We start from the raw sequence: 22,511 nt of genomic DNA, 5'->3' as shown, positions 1-22,511 counted from the left end.
CCATAGTCTCTTCTTTTTTTTTTTTTTTTTTGTTCTTCTCAATGCAGTTTATTCAGGAACCTTGAACAATCTTCTGACCCTGGGGAAAGCCAGCCCACAGCTTAAATAGCCTCTGGGTAGCCAACCTCAGCGTGCCACGTGGGCAATGCAGATAGGTCCACATACACGGAAGCAAGCCAGATCCTCAGCCTTAGCCAAATATGGAGTTGTTTGTGACAGAGAGCACTCACCATCGGGAAGGTGGAAGGCGGAAACCAGCTCCATCTTTAAGGCGTGGCATTATGCAGCTCTCTACACTTCCCCCTTTTTGTTTTAGATGCATTAGGCAAGAGTAGAGGTCTGATCTCTGTGGTAATGATACTTGCTTTTTGGCCCAATGCTGGAATGCTAGTGAATTTAGGTATGCCCTGGTTACTCGCATGCCTCGCTGGGTGCCTGCGCCCATTGATGCCCCTCACGCTATGACTCTTCAGACAGAAAAGGGATCTTGGAATTACAGCCGCCATTGTTACTGCCATCTCACTGGCGGCTGTTGGAGCTACCACCGCGGCATTAGCCAGGAGTCATACTGTGCAGACTGCTCAGACCCTGAATAACCTTTTAGCCAATGTAGCTCATGCCTTAGATGTACAAAAAGGAATTAATGAATTAATGCTCAACTAAAAGGAGACTTGATGGTGTTCAATCAGAGGATTGACCTCGTGCAGGAGCAAATTGATAGTCTCTTCTTGGAAAAAAAAAACAACTTTTTTCTATATTTTAAAATGTGTCATTCAGTATTTTAAACTTGTATTTCTAGGGTTCTGGAGTAAGAGGAAGTGATTCCACATTGGCTTCCATCCAAAATATTCACTTAGAAGTCTCACTAAGGTCTCTCTCTCTCTCTCTCTCTCTCTCTCTCTCTCTCTCTCTCTCTCTCTCTCCTGCCATTCTTTTACTCCTTTTAGGGTCTGAGGCCAGGAGCAGGTTTAATTTAGGAGGAGTTGGTACCCCCTCCAGGTGGGTTTGCTTTTGACTTGGCAGTGACAGCATTCACCATTTCAACTACACGGTTTACTTTTGCTCCCTCTGGTTCTCATTTTGAAAAGCTGTCCAGCCATTTTCTACCACCCTGCGTCCAGCTCCATAGATGGCAGGAATGTGCCTCCAGCGGTATCAACTCCAACCTTAGAAACTGCATCCCCTCAGGGTTAGAGCAAAACAGCTTGTGGTTTTTCTCATGGCTATGGAAGCTTCATCTTTAGAAACAGACTTTAAGGTTAGAGCACAGAAGAATATGGCATGTTTAACATTTGGAATTGAGCCACTCATTTCCAAGATAGTCTTAGAAACTGACATCCTCTCAAAAACGAGGCACAGAACACACATTGAATTCTGATCGGTGTGTTCCCTGCATTTATTGTGAGCCATCAAAGGATTCTGAGTTTTAGAAATGATCTTATGAGTTTAGATATGATCTCATGCAGAAATGGAGTTGCTTACACAGTAACCCTCTAAAGAGAAAGCCTTACCATCATTATAATCACCTTGATTCTGCAGATGCATTTCAGAATTAATGACTTTTTTTTTTTGAGGCAGCATTTCATGTTGTATCCCTGGCTGGCCTGAGACTCATAATAATTCTTTTGACTCAGTCTTCTGAAGGCACATCCCTCTCTGCCTAAATGAATTTGGGGGAGATACTCATTCAGTGTCTTCTAGATAAACACAGTTGGATCTGTATCATTCAGTAGTAACCTGGTGGCCTGATGAGAGCGGGAATATTCTCCTTGCCGTACTCCTTGATCCCATTATAGTAATGGCACATTTTCTTAGGAGTAATATAAATACGGAAGCACTTTGCCATAGGTCATGAAATATGCATTCAGCGTTTCTAGAAATTATATCAAGTGAATGCTTCTTGTGATCTTTGATTTTCTTTCTAAAACTAAAACTTGTCTTGTTTAATAAACTGCAGAAAGCAAACAGGTAAGGCCCATTATCTGCCAGAATGAATGTTTTATGAATTACCTAGTTTTTTTGTTTTGTTTTGTTTTGTTTTGTTTTGTTTTTTGTTTTTGAGATAGGGTTTTGCTATGCAGCCCTGACCTATTTAAGCTAGGTTGGCACTGAAATTGAAGCAATTTTTCTACTTCTGTCTCTTGAATGCTGGAATTGCAAGTGCATGCCTATACACCTTGCTTCTAAACTGCTTTTGTATGAAAACATTGTGGTATATTCTTGCTGGAATATTATGTCTAGAACTGACATTTTTCATACCATACATGGGATACCAGTTGATAAATATCTATCCCTGTCACTACAAGGATATCTTCCTTGGTATGCCTTTTTGTAGAGGCATCAACTTTTTTCCCACCCCTACTCACTAGGCCTAGTAATCATCAATCTGTTCTATATCAATGATTGTCATTTTAAAATGGTTATGTATTTTAATCTTTGGCAATGTGCATAATTATATACACTAAACTGTATAGTATATAATCTTTAGGGAATGATTTTTTTTTTACTCTCTATAATAATTCCCTGATTGTTGTGTATATAAATTCTTTGTTTATTTTTATTGCTGTGTACTATTCTATCATGAAGATGCATTGTAGTTTGACCATTTGTTCATTTTTACACAGTATCTGGGTAATTTATAAAGAATGGTTTCCTTCAGTTATGAAAACTGAGAGATCTAGTAGGTATCTGATAAAGGCTTTCATGCTGTGTTATCCTTGGGCAAATGGTACAATAATGAGCATGAGAAGAGAGGGAGGGTGTCAAGCTCATCTTGTCTTAAAGGACCTTTCTTAGAAAAAAATGATATTAAGCCACTCATAGAACAGATCTAATGACATATTTATGGGGCCATCTCTGGGTTCTCTTCAGGTATTAATTTTTAATATATAAATTTTAGGGGCTACATTTCAAATGTAGCCCCTAAAATTTATCACTTTTTTTCTATTACAAATAAAGCTTCTATGAATATTTTTGAACATTTTTCAGAAATAACCTTCATTTCTGTAGGATAAATGCCCAGGAATGTAATTGCTGGGTCATATGGTAGTTGCATATTCAGTTTTATAAGAAACTGCCAAACTGTTTCCAGGTTGGCTTTGCCATTTTGCATACTCACCAACAATATGTGTGTGGTTCACTTTCTCTGCATTGTCACTATCATTTGGTGTTATCTTTCTTTTTAAATTTTATTCCCTTGTAGATAATGATACCATAGTGCAGCTTTAATTTGCAATTTCCCTGATGGCTAATGAGGCTGAGGATCTTTTCCAATGTTAATGTCTCATCTATCTAAGTTGTCTGTGGATGTCTTTCTTCAGCCAGGATAAAAAAAAAGCAATGTATTAGTTTTATTGCTCTCCTTGTGGAGCTCCTGCCCCCTCCAGGTCTTCTTATCTCCCTCTTCTTTCATAATATTCCCTCCACTCTGCCTAAAGTTTGGCTATGAGTCTCAGCCTCTGCTTTGATACCCTGCTGGGTAGAGTCTTTCAGAGGCCCTCTGTGGCAGGCTGATCACCTTACCCAGTGTTGTCCTTCCTTAGCTTCTTTGGTTGTACACATTTTAGTATCTGGGCCCAGGGGTCTTTTCTGAGACTGATACTCCAACCAAAGACCATGCATGGAGATAACCTAGAACCTCTGCACGGATGTAGCCCATGGCAGCTTAGTCTCCAAGTGGGTTCCATAGTAATGGGAACAGGAACTGTCTCTGACATGAGCTAAGTGACCAGCTCTTTGATCACCAACCCCCTGATAGGGTGCACCCTTATCAGGCCACAGAAGAAGACAATGCAAACAGTCCTGATGAGACCTGATAGGCTAGGGTCAGATAGAAAGGAGGAGGACCTCCCCTATCAGTGGACTGAGTGAGAGGCATGGGAGAAGAAGAGGGAGGGAGGGCAGGATTGGGAGAGGAGGAGGGAAGGAGCTACAGCTGAGATACAAAGTGAATAAACTGTAATAAATTAAAAAAAATTAAAAGCAATGTATTGTTACATGGATCCTTTTGTATAGGAACTTGGCTTTAGTACATAATGTGATTTTATAAAAAACAGAAGTGTCATAAGTCTCTGCATCTGGTTTGATACCCTGCAGGGTAGAGCCTTTCAGAGGCCATCTATGGCAGGCTCAACTTTTGGGCAGAGTGCAGGGAATCTTATGAAAGAAGTGGGAAATAGTAAGACCTGGAGAGGATAGGAGCTCCGCAAAGAGAGCAACAGAACCAAAAAATCTGGGCACAAGGGTCTTTTCTGAGACTGATATTCCAACCAAGGACCATTCAGGGAGATAACCTAGAACCTCTACACAGATATAACCCATGGCAGTTCAGTGTCCAAGTGGGTCCCATAGTAATGGCAACAGGGACTGTCTCTGACATGAACTCAGTGACTGGCCTTTTATCACCTCCCCCCTGAGGGGGAAGCAGCCTTACTAGGCCACAGAGGAAGACAATGCAGCCACTCCTGATGAGACCTAATAGACTAGGATCAGAAGGAAGGAAAAGAAGACCTCAGCTACCAGTGGACTTGGGGATGGGCATGTGTGGAGAAGGCGGAGGAAGGGAGGGAGGGATTGGGAGGGGTGAGGGAGGGATTGGGAGGGGTGAGGGAGGGAGCTGCAGGTGGGATACAAAGTGAATAAAGTGTAATTAATAAAAATTTAAAAAGTGAAAAAAAAGCAGAAGTGCTGCTCAATTGGATTTTTTTACATTTATTTATTCATTCATTTATTTGTGTAATAAATTCATTTATTCATTTATTCACTTTGTATCTCAGCTGTAGCTCCTTCCCTCCTCCCCTCTCAATCCTGCCCTCCCTCCCTCTTCTTCTCCCATGCCTCTCACTCAGTCCACTGATAGGGGAGATCCTCCTCCTATATATGTGCATCCTTGTGTGTGTGATTATGTGTAGGTGTGTGTGTTTAGGTGTATTATATACATACATGTGTACATGTTTGTGTGTAACAGTCTACATGTGCCACAGTGTGTGTGTAGAAGTGACAGTACAACTTCAAGTGTCGTTATTTCCACCCTGTTTTGAGGCAATGCTATGTATGCTATTCTAGCTAGGCTGTAAGCTTAGGATTAGTACTCCCTGTTTCATCTCACTTCAGAGTACTGAAATTACAGACACACACCACGCATTTGGCTTTTACATAGGTTCTGATAGCCACACTCATGTCATTAGGTCTATGTAACGAGCATTTTTACCCACTGACGTGATCTCCAGCATTTTTAATTTAAATTTTACTGATGTGTTTTAAGAATTGGAAGTTTATATCACTGAATTTTTCAATCGTTTTTGTCTTTAATGTCATTGATTTCTGCCTTGTGCTTTCTCCTGCTTGCCTTGGGTTTGTTTTGACATTTCTTGAGTTGGCAGCTTATACTATTGGTTATGCTTTCCTTGTCTTTTGATGTCCACATTTTTTTACCACAGATTTGTCTGCCAGTCTGCTTTGTTTCTCCTAAATTTACATAGGATGTATTTTGATTTTCTTTCAATTCAGCACATTTCTTCGTCTTGGAACCACCATTTATTTAAAGTGTGCTTGGTTTCCAAATGTTTGGAAAATTTTGTTGTCTTTTGTTATTGATTTCTTTTAGTTCCAGTTTTATTATTTTTTAAAATTAGCATGCAAGTACTGAGTTTCATTATAGTGTTTTCCAAACATACTTTGTTCTTGTTCATCCTCTTCTTCCACTGCCCTCTCCTGCCCTCCTGCCCTCTCTGATGACTCACTTCCTCTTCCCAAAGGCCCCTTCTCTACACTCCTGTTATATGTAGTCCCTAATCTCCTCTTCCCTAATAAAACCATTTTCCCTTTTTATTGGTTTTTTTTTCTAGTTTCATGATGTAGATGTCTAGTTTGATTTGATTGCAATTGGAGAGCACACACACTCTGTGTGTGTTTGTGTGTGTGTGTTTTAATTCTTCAAAATAATTTGTTGACCTTTATTTTGTACCCCTCGAATACGATCTATCTTGGTGTTGTTTCCACCGTGGAAATTGAATGTATTCCATTATGGGGCAAAGTGTTTTACAAACATCAATTAGATATTGATGGTTCATGATATTTTTTTTGAGTTCTTTTGTATCTTTGCTAACATTGTAGTTTTAGGAGCTGGTAAGAGACAGGTGCTGAAGTCTCCATGTAGGACATTTTCTCCTGCTATATTATCAGTTTCTGTTTTGTGTTTTTTAGAGCTCCATTATTTGTTGCATTAATAAGAATGCCAGATGCCTTAGAGGTTTGACCATTAATTATTAGGTAAACATCCCTTCTATCTATGGTAATTTCATTTACTCTGAAGTTTACTTATATAATAATGTTATGCTGAATCTTTCTGTCCATTGATTAATGTTGTATGGCACACATCTTTTTATCTTTTCTTCTTAGCTTGCTGATGTAATAGTTTTTAAATAAATTGCTTTTTATTTTTTTTATCATTTATTACAATTTATTCAATTTGTATCCTGCTGTGGCTCCCTTCCTCAACTCCTCCCAACCACACCCTCCTTCCTTCTTCTTTCCCTATGCCCCTCCTCTAGTCCACTGTTAGGGAAGTTCCTCCTCCCTTTCCATCTGACCCTAGCCTATCAGGTCTCATCAGGACTGGTTGCATTGTCTTCCTCCATGGCCTGATTAGTCTGCACCCCCAGGGGGAGGTTATCAGAGATAAATGAATTTCTTATACACATAGTAGACATAGCTGCTCGTGGCTTTTAAATCCTTCTATCAAGCTCTCTTTTAATTGGTATGCATGGATCACTTAACATATTTTGTAATTATTGTTATATTTGGGCATAAATCTGATATTTCAACTTTTTATTAGAATTTGTTTTTTGAAATAGGGGGACTTGTTTTGCAGGTCAGGCTGCAGTGGAATTCATAATTCTTCTGCTTCAACAGTAATAAAAATGGCATGGTACTGGCATAGAAACAGACTGGTAGATCAATGGAATCAAATCAAAGACCCAGAAATAAACCCATACACCTATGGAAACTTAATTTTTGACAAAGAAGGTAAAACCATACAATGGAGAAAAGACAGCATCTTCAACAAATGGTACTGGTCTAACTGGTTGTCTACATGTAGAAAAATGCAAATAGACACTTATTTATCACCCTGCACAAAAGTAAAGTCCAAATGGATCAAAGACCTCAACATAAAACCAGACACACTAAATTTGTTAGAAGAAAAAGTGGGGAAGAGCCTTGACCTCATTGGCACAGGAGACAACTTCCTTAACAGAACACCAACAGCACAGACTCTGAGATCAACAATCAATAAATTGGACCTCATGAAATTTAAAAGCTTCTGTAAAGCAAAGGACACTCATTAGAACAAACGACGGCCTACAGACTGGAAAAAGATCTTCACCAACCCTACATTTGACATAGGGCTAATATCAAGAATATGTAAAGAACACAAGAAGTTAAACACCAACAAATCAAGTAATCCAATTAAAAAATGAAGTACAGAGCTAAACAGAGAATTCTCAACAGAGGAATAAAGAATGGCAGAGAAACACTGAAATTCTACCTCACACCCATCAGAATGGCTAAGATCTCCTGGGCACATATATGAAAGATGCTAAACCATACAACAAGGACATTTGCTCTGCTATGTTCATAGCAACTTTATTTGTAATAGCTAGGATTTGGAAACAACACAGATGTCCCTCAACTGAAGAATGGATGCAGAAATTGTGGTACATTACACATTGTAATACTACTCAGCAATTGCAAGGAAGGAAATCATGAAATTTGCAGGCAAATTTCTAGAACTAGAAAAGATCATCCTGAGTGAAGTAACCCAGAAGCTGAAAGTCACAAATGGAACATACTTGCTTTTAAGTGGACACTAGCCACATAACTTCAGATAAACATACTAAAATCTATAGTCCTAAAGAAGTTAACCAACAAGGAAGACTCTAGAGAAGAGGCTGAAACTTCACTCAGAAGGCCTAACAGGATAGACATCAGAAGTAGTAGAAGACAAGGAACAGGACAGGAGCTTTCCACAGGGGGCCTATGAAAGACTCTACCCCTCAGGGTATGGAAGGTGATAATGAGACTCATAGCCAAACTTTGGGCAGAGTACAGGAAACCTTATGGAAGAAGAGGGAGATAGAAAGACCTGGAGGGCACAGGAACTGCACAAAGAGACCAACAGAGCCAAAAAACCTGGACCCAGCAGGCCCCTCAATACTTCAACCAGAGACCATGCATGGAGTTCTAGAACCTCTTGCTCAGTCTCCAAGTGGGTTCCCTAGTAAAGGGGACAGGAGCTATCTCTGACATGACCACTTAAGAGCATAACAATATTAGGTACCTCCACTTGAACTTACGACTTCTTAAGACATGGGCTTTTGACTAGGTGTAGAGTACCAGACATGAATTTCCTCTATGGGACAAACATCAAATCTAATCAGAAAGTGGTGAGCTACCCCCATATGTCATACCACTATTGCACACTGAGCATGTCTTGCTTCAGAGGTTGGTATTGAGGATTCAGAGTCCAGTGCTGGGTAAGGCCACTGATATTTTTTCCTCTTCTAGTATAAGTAGCACTTTCTGGTACTATGAAAGCTACCCAGCAAGGAGGAAGTTTCTTGGTCAGCTTGAGATGGATTTCCTTATGTCCTTCAACCAAAGTGTATGGTGTCTTCAGCAGTAGTTATGGTGGGCAGCCAAGAACAACGGCCTTCCTGACACTGAGATTTTTGTTTGGTAACTTGTGTCTTCTGGGAGCAGCATTGTTCACCCCTTTATGCTACCACCGTTCAAACTCCTTTTTTCTCCCCAAGTCCAGAGTGCCAACTATTACAAGGGTTGGTAGAGCCAACCCTTCAAACTATTTTTTCAAAAAAAAATTCTATTTTGTAAATAATTAACAAACTGTTAGATTTCCATAAGTCTTCTTAGTTTGATCAGCTAGCTTCCTATCCCCTCTTCCCAAATATCCTTAAGTCCCATTAATTCTTAAACCTTTAATCTTCAGTATCTCTGCATCTTCTTACATATGACATGTATTCTATTATCCCTATTACATTTTAATTGGGATGCATGATAGTAGGATTCCATATAACTTTTCCATTCACCCTTCATTTTGGTTAACCCTCCCACTGCTCCCTTGTTTTCCCCATGTTCTCTTCAATTTTCCCCATTTGAGCCTTTCCACTCAGTATTCCGTCTTTACTTGTATTTTGCTTGTATTATACTTTCCCTTCTTCATTAATGTATCCCTTGCAATTGGTTGCTTTATAATTTCCTGAGTTCAACACGAAACAATGCAGAACTCTGATGCACATATAAGAGAGAACATGTAACATTTGTCCTTCTGGGCCTGGATGACATCACTCAGTATAATTTTTTCCAGTACTATCCATTTCTCTGAAAATGTTTACTTTTTATATCTAAGTCATATTCCATTGTGTATACTGCATTTCCATTGTTCATTTATCAGTTGATGGATGTGGTGGTTTAAATTAAAATGGCCCCCATAGCCTCACAGGGAGTGGCAGTATTAGGAAGTGCTACATTGCTGGAGTAGATGTGGCCTTATTGGAGGAAGTATGTCTCTGGGGTAAGGCTTTGAGGTGTCAGATGCACAAGCAGGACCAGTTTCATTTTCTCTTCTTGATGTCTTACTGATCCAGATGTAGAACTCTCAGCTGCTTCTCCAGCACCTTGTCTGCCTGCATGCCATCATGCCTCCAGCCATGACAATGGACTAAACCTCTGAAATGTACGCCAGCCCCAATTAAGTGTCTTCCTCTATAAGAGATGTTGTGGGCATGGTGTCTCTTCACAGAAATGGAAACCCTAGCTAAGACAATGGATATACAAATTAATTCAGTTTCCTAGCTTGTGACTGATGCAGCAGTGAACATGGATGTGTAGGTGACTTGTAGGTAGGACATAAAGTCCTTTGATTATATACCCAGGAGTGGCATGTATTGAGTAGAGTTCAATAAATGTCCTGTGTTTTACAGGACAGTCTTCCTTAACAAAATATAATCAGACCCAAAATATCAATAGTGTCAAGTTAAGAAATCTTACTGTAGTTATAATTAGAGAAAAGAAGGTTTTGTGTCTTAAACCCTTTTCTATTTTAGAGTAAGATTCATTTAACTTAAAAGTAAGTCATATTAAGTGGTATTTGCTTTCTTAGTAATCTTTTGGTATGTGATTTAAGGACAGGCACTGAAATGATGCCTGTATTGGAGATAAATGATTAGGATTTTAAAAATATGGGCATAAATCAAGAAGAAATTTAATTAGAGCGAGTGAAGTAGTTTCAGTAATACAGCCATTTACAAAATAGATAATATAAAAATCAATAGCTTCACCATGTTTAGGCAATAGTTGTTGGGAAATATAGCTGAGAAAAGGCCCATTTACAATTTCAGCCAAAATTATGAAATACCCAGAAATAAACTTTTGAAAAAACTACAAACTTAGTGAGACATATAAAAGCTACATCTAAGAATGAACAGGACCACTGTATTCACAGACTTGATAATATCAAAAGAAATTTACTACTAAATTAATTTATAAATCTAATGCAATTCTGGTGAAGTGATGGTTGTTCTTTGGGAAGAAGGAAAGGAGCATAAAACTTGAAAAGATTCTAAAATTCAAATGGAAGAATAAATGCATGAGACCTGCCATCCTTGATGTTTTCTTAGTCAAGAAATGGTAGAGTGCTTTTGGGAAAATATGCATAAGTTGGTGATCTTTCTATAAGTTTAAATCGTATATAATGTGAAAATAAATAATTCTAAGGCAATAATAATTGAGCTTGTATTATATAACAGGCAGAGGAAGAAAAACAATTGGTGAAATATTTTAAGGCATAGAAATAAACCCATGTGTATGAAGGTAGCATTTCAAATCCATAGGGGAAGAGAGTGAAATAATGAATAAATGAATTGTAATAGCTGGCTAACTGTTGTTTGCTTAAAATATTAATCATAAGAAATACTGCATGAATTAAAGATAGAAAATAGAGTACATAAATATTTTAAAGGTGTAGGTGAATTTGAAACTGTGTAAGTAATATTTCCCATACTGGCTGTAAGAACATGTACTTATTTCTAATTTGTAAATAATACAGGCAAACAGTATAAAAATAAAGCTATAAATACTACAAATATATGTACCATACCCTTGTGCACTGCAGCTGTCTTTGTTTTCTATACCCAGCTAACCACTGTCACAGTGTTCTTCCTTCCAGAGACTTCCAGTGACAAAGAAAACCCCTGTGTTCTTAGACTTCCACCTTTAGAAATTATGATTATGATAGTTGTTATTTGTGTGTGTGTGTGAGAGAGAGGGGGGGGACTGAGGAAGGGAGGGAGAGAGAGAGAGAGATGGGGTTAGCACACATGTCATGGCTTACATGAAGTTTAGAGAACATTTCTTGAGTCCATTCTCTCCTTCTGCCTTTAAATGGGTTCCGAGGGTCAGAACTCAGGTTGTCAGGCTTGTATCATCTTGTGGCACTGAGATGTACCAGCAGCTTCAGCCTTCCTTCTGTTTTTAGACGTAGATAATATGTTTTGTATACTAGTGTGCACCTTTTCAACTTGTAAATGTTATAGTATACTTATTTAAACCATTTTGAGTTCATTTGACATCATTGAGAGATTCTTTAGTATCTTTTTAATATCATCATAGTATTCCATGATCTGGACATACTAAAAATGTGTACATCCACTCCCTTGGTGATTGATATATTAGTTTTCTGTTTTGCCAATACAAGTAGTAATGTAGTGCATGTCATTTTATTACATTTATTTATTGCTCATGTATTTTTGTGTGCTGTGGCACCTCTGTGGAGGAGAAAAGAGGACAACTTAGGGGAGTCCATTCTGTTCTTCCATCAAGTGCCTCACCCCATCATGTGGAACCTGGATACGGATCTCAGGTCTTAGGCTTGGTGGCCAGAATGGCAACCATTTTCACCAGCTTAAACACCTTTCAGGCCCTGGATATCATCTTATGTGACACTTCACAAGTACACATTAACATCTTACATGTTTATTGTGATAAAATATACACTAAAAAAAATAAATAGTCTGGGCAGTGATGCCACATGCCTGTGATCCTCGCGCTCAGAGGATCTCTGTGAGTTTGAGACCAGCCTGGTCTACAAAGCGAGTCCAGGGCAGCCAGGACTACACAGAGAAACCCTTTCTCAAAAGAATCAAAAACCAAAATAAAACAAAGCAAAAACAACAACAAAAAGCCCAACAAACAAAAAACATCAGCACTTTAAGTGTACGGTTGGTCGCTTGTAGGTAGTTCTGTGACGTAAAGTGCATTCTTTATGGATAAATTTTTAGAAGCATTTCTATCACAAATAATAGATGCACTTTAATATTTATAACATTGACCATCTATTTTCCACAGAAACAACGCCATTTTACATTCTCATTAGAAATTCATAGGGCTGTGTGTTTTATTTTTTCTTGATGTCCTTTATTGAGTGTGTTAGTAGTTTTTGAGTTCTTGTCATCTGTTATGTGAAATTGCTCTCAATGTAAGGATAATTTGTAGTTTTCTTTTGAAAATAAGATTGAACACTTTTTCTTATGTTTAAGACGGAAAGACTTTGTAAATGTGATATGGAGACCTAGACTAGACCATAAAGGAAGAAAAAAAGGATAGAAAGATTTGGCCACTTCTAGAATAGTAACAAAATTAAAGGCCATTGACAAACTGGGGTGGGAGAATATTTACAACATATGGCAGAATAAATAGTCTTGCTATTTCATGTTATTAAAAAAAATCATTAGAAGAGTTGAAAATGTTCCCTTCTCTTTCTGGTTCGTTAAGTGTTTTTATCATGAAAAGGCAGTGCATTTTTGTCAAATGCTGTTTTTTTTTTCTTCTCCTGAGATGATAATGTGTATTTTAATAACAGTATAATTGACATATAATTCACATCTTGCAATTCACTCTTTAAAATTGTACAATTCACTGGTTTTTAATATAGCTACAGAGTACATAACTATCAACAGCATGTAACTTGAGAACATTTTCATTACCCCTAAAAGAAACCCTGTAGCCAGTTAGCAGTCACCCTCCATTAAACCCTCTCCCCCTCCATCCTGCAGCCCCTAGAAACCACTAATAAACTTTTTGTCTATGGTTTTGCCTATTCTGGACATTTCATATAATTGAAATCATGTAACACTTTGCCTTTTGTGTCTTTTTTTTTCTTCATTTAGCTTACTAGTTCCAAGATATTTTTTCATGGTATAGCAGAGTTAAATATTTCCCAACTATTTAAATAATCTTTAAATAATCATAGTTTCATGGTATAGCATACTTAACTCTTCCTTGATATCTCTGGTAGACTAGAACACTGGGAGCCTGACTTCTTGCTGTCATAAAGCTATGTGTCAACTTTTAATTCTTGACGACCAAATATTCAGCTTCTAAGAGAGAATCCTTCAGTTGAAACTGCTTTATCTTCTGTTTCACATAAAGTCACTTCTTTGTGGGGGAGTTTGGGAGCTCCCTGTTCTTAGGAGCAGCTGTTATCTCTGGGGCAAAAATCTTTATTTGAGGCAGTACATTGGGTGCCGGGCAGTGATAACAACCACTCATCTTGATGGCCTCTTCGCATGGGGAACTTAGAGCTGCAAATAAGCTTAGGCAAGGGAATCAGAGTGGAGTGATTGGATCTCTACTTTTCTCTGCTCTTTGTGTCAGGGTGTGTCTGTCCTAGGCATGGGAACTGGCTAAAAGAAACATGTCCCAGAAGCTTTGGCTTTACTCACCAGGAATCTTGCCCTTCATATCCGTGTTGGTGGTGATGAGAATCCCGGCTGCTTGCCTTCTCATGGAAAGCTTGTCTCCTTTGATTGAGGGCCAAGGCCAGAGGGCATCCAGTCTTCTAAGCCATTCTTATCTGGAGTGTTACTTTTACAAAGTCAAGGAAAAGGATGGGAAGAAGACAGTGAGTTATGGCTCGTATGCCATATGTAGACCATCAGTGTTAGATCACTGACTTCTAACAGATGTTCTTGAAGAAATGTTCTTTCATTCACTGTATACCCTTAGAATAATTTCCAGCACTTTACAGTCTTTAAAAACCATGTTTACCAGTTTCAGATAGTTTCACAGGAGTTCTTATGCTGACCTTCCGGGGAAAGGATGCTTCTCATCTGTTTACTGTTTCAACTGAGGTCGCTAGGAGGCTCTGAGCAGGCAGTACTGAAGAGCATTTTAAAAATAAGGCTTTTACTATTTCTTTTAATATAAGATATTTCATTTGTAGTACTTGCTTTTCCATTCTTTGTTTTTGTTCCCCTGTGTAAGTGAATCTTGTACTGGTGTTTTCTTTTTGGAGAATTATTTTCAGTCACTGCATTTTACTTATTACTCTGTTCTTAGGTTGCTTCCAGCATCTACTGCCGTGGTCATCACTGACACTTCAAGGACTATGATGTTCTCTGGAATGTCACACTTTCCTGCCTACATGGCTTCCCAGGGACTTGCATGTAAGTTTTACTGATTTGAAAGAAATCACTCTTCTTTCCCATGAGCCCACTTAACTCCATTTCTCAAGAGAAGCTATAGATTTCCTGAATCTTTAATCACTATGCTTTAATTCATCTATGACTGTTGATGTCAGTAGTAGCTTTGCATAAAGCTCATTATCATGGCTTTAGCTGTGAGGCTTTATTTTTTTATTATTATTATCATGGTTAATGTCTTAGTTACCTTTAAATCACTGTGGCAAGACATTATGCCCAAGGCAGCCTCTAGAAAAAAAGAGTCTGTAGGGGTTTGATTACAGTTTCAGAAGGTGAGAGTCCATGACCATCATGTCAGGGAGCATGATAATAGCAGGCACAGCACTGGAGCAGTAGCTGAGAGCTTACATCTGACCCACAACCACAAGACAGAGAAAGAGAGCTAACTGAGAATGGTATTGGCTTTTGAAACCTCAAAATCCACTCCCAGGGACACACTTCCTCCAACTAGGGCACACCTCCTAATTCTTCTCAAACTATTCCACCAACTGAGAACCAAGTATTCAGTTATATAGGAGTCTATGGAGGGTAATCTCACTGAAGCCACCACATTAAATATGGTTTAAAATGATGCATTTAGCATCTACTTCATTAACAATATGGTGTTTGAAATAACTATTAAGAAGAAGAAAGGGGGTGGAGAGATGGCTCAGCCATTAAAGGCTAGGCTCACAACCATAAATATAAGAATAAGAAGGGAAGCTTTCCAAGTACACCTGAATGGAAGAAATCCTTATTGTGTTTGTGACTAATCCAAAAAAGATAAGTGTTGGAACCTTGCTATAGTGCATTCTTATGCACACGCCCCAGTTTATGCTCTTTGTATTTTATCTTCTAGAACTCTGAGATTCATTGCTTCTTCTGGTACTAACTGAAATATTATTTCTACTCAAATATGCCAGAACTAGTTTACACCTTTAAAAATAATATGGAAAATAAATAAAAATACCAGACAGAAAAAGGTTACAAAGACAGAATCATAGCATTTGAATAAGACTGGAGATTCCTTTACATTTATGCTGACAGGTATTACTTCTTCCATGTCACTCAATGTTTGAGAATCAGATTCTGATCTACCCTGTCTAGATAGAGCTTTTTATGTCGGGTCCTCTCATAAGCCAGTGGCAAATGGGGCAGCTTCCTGGACTTCACATACTTGTTGCTGGACAGCTGTACTATGAACCAGGATCAATAGACAAAGTTACCCGGAATAAAGGAGTGCCTGAATCTTCCCTGAACAGGAATGGAGTAGAAGAAGCTTTCTTAGACTAGGCAGTCTATTTAGCAGGCACCATGATTTCTGTGGTTATGTTGTACAACCATTACCTTAAACATATTGCTAATTGGGAAAGCTACGCTAACATAAACCATTGTGTACAAGAAAAATTTGTATTACAAAATTCATGTTGCATAAGAACCACTTAATTGCAAGAATGTTTGAAACTACAGAGGATCAAGAAGAAGAAAATAATATATTTATTATATATTCCCAGTCTCCACCAGCCACAATTTTCTTGTATTTTTCTTTATACGCTTGGCATATAGTAAGGATCAATAGTGGCCTTGAAGTTATGAAAAGTAAGAGTAGATATCAGAAACAAACATAGAAAACATAGGACTTAAGCTGTGAAGTCTATTCATATTTAATCTATAAAACAGCAAGGCATTGTAGAAAGAATATAACAACAAAAGAGTTATAAAGGTGGTCAGGAATGTAAGCAAAATGTTTAAGAGGCTTTCGCTTGCAGGTTGTAAAAAAGGCATGCCCAGTGTTAGCTAAGAAGTACAGAAATAGCCACTTTTTTCCTATTGACAAGAATATACTTTCTTCAGCATCACTTTGGTAGGGCACTTTCACAAGACACATTAAGATTTAGAGCATGCCAGTCTGTTGATTTATTTCTTTTGTAGGAACTACTTTCTCAAGTATAGTCATGTTCTTATGCAAAATATGTACAAGGTTTTGTGTACATTGCAATGTATTTTTACATTGAAAGTTTAGTAGAACTTAGAGCAAGGAGGTCATCTGGGTCTGAAGTTCCCATATTTATGGGAAGAGTTTTGAAAACTGATAGAATTCCCTAAACGATTATAGAGCTTGTTAAGTTATGTTTTATATTTTAATGAATCTCTCCAGGAGTTTTAATTTTCAGCATGAAGGTTAATTTAGATGCCTGATGTGCAGTATATCACTTCATATTGCAATAATATTGGGTTTAAATCCATGGCTTTGATTTCAAATTCTCACTAACAAATTTTTTTTAAAGAAAATGTCGAATGACTGAGGCGTTTTTTACTAACACTGTAAAATCTTCTCAACACTATCTATTTTGTTTTCTAGCTACAACCTCAACATCTACAAGTACCACGGTTACCACCAATACCACTACCACAATGACAAGTGGCTTCAATCTGTATGTCAAAACTGCGGCATCACCTTGGGTTGATAATGCTGGCTTAGTCAGTGTGGCTTCTCTACCTGTTACCATGAGTGTAAAGTAAGCTTGTCTATTTGGCACTTTGTGTTTGGTTTGATCACTTTAAAGACATAATTGCATAGGTAGCTTTAGACTGGTATTTTGTAAATCAGTTGTGGGAACAAGGAAAGGTTGTTTTTTTTTTTTTTTTTTTTTTTTTTTTTTTTTTACTGTTGCTCTGGAAAGCAAACAGTCAACAGGCTTCATACTGTTGTGATACAGTCTACTACTACATACAGTACTACTAACAGCTGTAATTTATGTGCAGTTTTTATGTTTAGCAAGATGGTAATACCTTAAAAACATCATATCATTTAACACTCACAATTATGCTATGAAATAAACACTATTTGGGGTCCTGTTTAATAGAAGACTAGAAAACATAGAGATAAGGTAATCCTTTAATGGATGACAGAATCTTTCATTACTATAGGTTAGAACCAGCTAGAATATTACCATTTGGCTGGAGAAATGGCTCAGTGGTGAAGAGCATTGGCTGCTCTTCCAGAGGACTTGGGTTCAATTCCCAGCACCCACATAGCAGCTTGCAACTGTCTGTAACTCCAGTTCCAGAGGATCTGACACCCTCACACAGATACACATGTAGTTAAAACACTAATGCCCATTAAATAAAAATAAATAGGACTCTTGCTAAAATGCTCAGTTCTTATCCAGAAAAGCAAAGAGGCTGACATCAGAAGAAGGAGAAAAGAGGGAGCAAGTCAGGAGCCTGACACAGAGGACCTCTGAAAAGCTCTGCCCTGCAGACTATCAATGTAGATGCTGAGACTTACGGGCAACCTTTGGGCAGAGTGCAGGGAATCTTATGAGAGAAGCGGGAAACAGTATAATCTGGAGAGGACAGGAACTCCACAAGGAGAGCAACAGAACCAAAAAATCTGAGCACAGGGGTCTTTCCTGAGACTGCTATTCCAACCAAGGACTATGCATGGAGATAACCTAAGACCCCTGCACAGATGTAGCCCATGGCAGTTCAGTATCCAAGTGGGTTCCATTGTAATAGGACCAGGGACTGCCTCTGACATGAACTGATTGGCCTGCTCTTTAATTACCTCCCCCTGAGGGGGAAGCAGCATTACCAGGCCACAGAAGAAGACAATGCAGCCACTCCTGATGAGACCTAATTGACTAGGATCAGAAGGAAGGAAAAGAAGACCTCCCCTATCAGAGGACTTGGGGAGGGGCCTGCATGCAGAGGGCGGAGGAAGGGAGGGATTGGGGCGGGAGGAGAGAGGGAACCACAGGGGGGATACAAAGTGAATAAAGTGTAATTAATAAAGAAAAAACAAAAAAATCATTTTAAAAACATATTGACAGTGATTCAGTCAAGAGAAAGCTCAGTGGAGTGAGCTCAAGAGAAAGAGTGCTCAACAGAGCAGTAGCTGTTATTCCACAGGACTGGAGTTTGGACATTAGCACCTATATCAAGCTGCTCAGAATTGCCTAGAACTCCAGCTGCAGGGGTTCCAACACCCTCTTCTGATCTCCATGGACACCTGCACACAAGTACACATAAAAATAAAAGCAAATATTAAAAATATTCTTTTAAAAACTCATAGAACAGTTCTGTCACCACAAGGGTTCCTCTTGGTGCCCTTTGATGAGCACATTTCTTCTTTTCTGGGCACTAATTAATCTGTTTTTCATTTCCATATTCACAATACTTTAAAAATGCTATACAGATGAACCATGACATTTGTGTCCTTTAAGAATTTGGCTTTTGTTTTCTTTTTTTTTTTTTAGATTTATTTATTATTCATACAACATTCTGCATTCACACCAGATCTTACTATAGATGGTTTTGAGCCACCATGTGGTTGCTGGGAATTGAACTCAAGACCTTTGGAAGAACAGTGAGTGTTCTTAAACTCTGAGCCATCTCTCCAGCCCTTTTGTTTTCATTTAGCATACTTCTTCAAGTTCCACCAGAAAGTTTGTTGTTCTTTCTCTCTCTCTCTCTCTCTCTCTCTCTTTTCTGAGAAGTATTCCATTCTGGGTGTGATGTGGTTTCTTTAAGAATAGAAGTGTTAGGGCTGGAGAGATGGCTCAGTGGTTAAGAGCACTGTCTGCTCTTCTAAAGGACCTGGTTCAATTCCCAGCACCCACATGACAGCTGACAACTGTCTGTACTACCAATTCCAAGGAACCTGACACCTTCACAATAATACACATAAAAAAATTAAATAAATTTTAAAAAATAAAAAAAAGAATAGAATGTTGATAGGCATCAGACTGTTTCCAGATTGGGGCTATGGAATGAACATGTGTGTACATGTGCTTTGATGACACTAAGTCCTATGTATCTGGGGTAAATATCCTGGAATATAGGTGCATGTCAGTGTGATATTTTTGTATTTAATATTTTTAGGTGCCAAACACTTTCTTAGAGTGGCTATGAGTACCTTACAGTAGTGTGTGAGTTACCCAGATTGTCCATGTTTACTTGCTTGGTAGGGGCAATATGATACCTTTTATTATCTTTCTTACAGATGTGATCTTATGATAGTTTGCATTTTAATATCTAATGATGTACGTATTTAATTATTCCTTGTATCTTCAAGAATTTAATACAATGTGCTTTGATCACATTCATCCTCTTTTTCAACTCCTCCCAGATCTACCCCAATCCTACTGGCTCAAGTTTGTGTTGTCCTTTCTTGTTTGATACACCCATCAAGATTTGTCCTAACCGTATATTATTGGATGTGTGGACTTCCTCTCTAGCTATACTCTTGATGAAAACTTACTGTCCCTTTCTCAGCAGTTTGGCTAAGTGTAGGACGTCATGGCTACCTACCTTTTCCATATTGGGGTTTGACTAGCTTGAGGTTGCACAGACCTCATGCATGTTGTCACAACTGCTGTCCTTGTAGTCATCATCTACTACCTCTACTCTTTATACCCTCCATTCTGGCTGGCTATGATGTAATGATATATATTTGATAATAGTTTTGTATTTTTATATACATTTTTTATGTATGCATGTGGATACATATTCTTATGTTTTGATAACACAATAACATTTAATCAATCAGTACCAATTTTACAACTTATAAAATTCTCTGGGAGGCATTCTTACTCCTGTTTTCTCAAAGAAATTGTAAAATTGGTACTGATTCATTAAATATTTCTTTAATGAAAACTTCTACACCTAGATAAATCTCATGCAGAATCCTTTAAATTAAAAATAAACCTATTTAATGGATCCAGAACTAGTCAACCTGTCCAGCTCATCTTTCAGGAGCTTCAGCAGCGTGTTATTTTAAAGGAAAAGGTCCAAAATTCATGAGCATAAACTTGTTTATGGCCCCCCATAGTCTTTTTTTATATTGGAGAGATATTTTTGTTTCATTTCTGACATTTGTGGCCGGCGTCTTTTTTTTATATGAATTTTATTGATGTTTTTATAAAGAACCAGCTTTTGCTTCATTGATTATTCTGTAAAACGTTCCTGTTTTCAGGTTCATTGTTATCCACTGTTAATTCTTTTCTCCTGATTATATTGGGTTCATTTTCTTTTGCTACTTTCCTAATGAATGATCTTTGAGGCATTTTCCTCTCACAGCAGCCTTTAGTGCTATAAATAGCCTCTGCACTGCTTTTCCCGCAGCCCACGTCTTTCATTATGCTCTGATTTCACTTTGAGCAATGGATTATTTGGAAGCATGTTGTCTAATTTCCAAGTGTTTCAAGATTTTCTTCTTTTTTTTTTTTTAAATTAGTTGTGTTCCCTATGATTTTAGCTATTTTATATTTATTCAGTCTTTTTTCCTGTATGTAAGGAATGGTCCATCTTACAAAATGTTCCATGGAAACCTAAATATTCTGTTTTCTTTTATTCAGTATAATGTTCTATATATGTCTCTTAGATTCTGTTACTGTATTTTCAGATTTTGGAGTTTTGCCATATTTCAGTCTAATTCCTTCCATTGTGGATTGTAGCTTTTTGAAGTTCTCAACCAAATAATTACATATTTGTCTTATTTTTGTCTCTTTAGCTTTATCAGTTTTTCTATTGATAAATTTGGAGTGATATTTGTAGTTATTTTTATTTACTCTTTATTACTGCACAAAGAAATGGGCATAACTATGACATTTCCATACATATATATCATTATAATTTGCTTTTATTGGCCAGCCTGCTCCTCTTCCCTGCTTCCCACATTCATTTCTTGTTAGTGGTCCCTTCCTGTCCCCTAAATAGTTCTGTCTTCTGTTTTCATGATCTGTATTATATTTATCTTTTTCTCATGTATCTTGAGGCTTTATTGTTAGGTTGCATATACATTTAGATTGGTAGCTCTCCTTGATCCTTGATTTCTTTACTATTCTGTAGTTCCCCTTTATTCTGAATATGGTAATTTTTGTTATTCTGTAATCTATCCTATTCGATAAGAACATCATCTTTTCTTTAAAAAATACGAAAACTAGTTCTACATCTTCAGTTCTTTTACCTTTAACCTATCCATATCCTTGGAATGATTTTCTTTTTTTCTGCTTTTTAAATTTTGGGGGGCAGTTTTTCAAGACAGGGTTTCTCTGTGTAGCCCTGGCTGTCCTGGTCTCACTTTGTACACCAGGCTGGCCCTGAACTCACAGAGATCTACTTGCCTATGTTTCCCAGAGTGTTGGGATTGAAGACGTGTACCACCACACCTGGCTATAGTGATTTCTTTTATGCCATATATTGTTGGATATTTTAAAACCACCATATCAATCATGTCAAACACTGTCTTATATTTGCTAAAGTTAGAACATTTATATGTAAAGCAGATATTGACTATCAAAGCCTGGCTGTGCTCTTTGGTTGTTTGATTTTAATTTGCATTCCATTTCTCCTTGTTTTTAATCTTCCCATGATTGCTGGAAATTTTCACGGAGTTTCACCTTGTTGTATATATGGTGTTTTTTACTGGTGGCTGTGGATATTAAGTTATGCATGTATAACTTAAATTCATATTGACATTTTACCATTTTGCGTCAAGTAGAGAAACTCATAAATTAATTTTCCTACATTTTTATCTTGGAAGTATTGTTATTGCAAGTATTTCTTCTATGTACATTGAACGTAACACCACAGAAGGTTGTGTTTTTCATCCCAACTGTCACATAAAATTTAAGAAACACTGATACTTTCCCCTCTTTTTGATGCACCTTACAAGACTTTTCATTTCCTTTCTGCAGAGTTTATCTTCAAGGGTAAATTTGTTACAAATGCTTTACCTTATTTTTTCACTTGCATAAGTATCTTTATTTCCTCTTCATTTCTGAAGATATGAAGGCCATGATGAACTTTTTTTTTTCTCTTTTCAGTTCTTTGAAAGTATATGACTTCTTCCTAACCTCTCAGTTTCAGATGAGAAGCCAGCTATCATTCAACTGCTCTTTTCTTTGAAGCACTTTTTTTTCTGTCTAATTGCTTCCACAATTTTAAAAATCTTCTTTACCTTCCAGA

The 22,511-nt window shown here is 37.7% G+C and overlaps 1 protein-coding gene across 2 annotated transcripts in view; it reads left to right on the top strand.

The window, feature by feature from the left end:
• The window catches only part of Nup62cl (nucleoporin 62 C-terminal like), a 65,167-nt gene that overhangs the window by 11,916 nt on the left and 30,740 nt on the right, over positions 1-22,511 (top strand). For both annotated transcript variants that reach the window (XM_021663211.2, XM_060374874.1), the window contains exons 2-3: positions 14,416-14,522; positions 16,900-17,056. In XM_021663211.2, coding sequence (XP_021518886.1) covers positions 14,465-14,522; positions 16,900-17,056 — 215 coding nt within the window. In that variant the 5' untranslated portion in view covers positions 14,416-14,464. The remainder of the gene's footprint in view (positions 1-14,415; positions 14,523-16,899; positions 17,057-22,511) is intronic.

The sequence above is a fragment of the Meriones unguiculatus genome, chromosome X (assembly GCF_030254825.1).
Source record: "Meriones unguiculatus strain TT.TT164.6M chromosome X, Bangor_MerUng_6.1, whole genome shotgun sequence".
Taxonomy (NCBI): domain Eukaryota; kingdom Metazoa; phylum Chordata; class Mammalia; order Rodentia; family Muridae; genus Meriones; species Meriones unguiculatus.
This window is presented reverse-complemented; position numbering and strand designations above follow the sequence as displayed.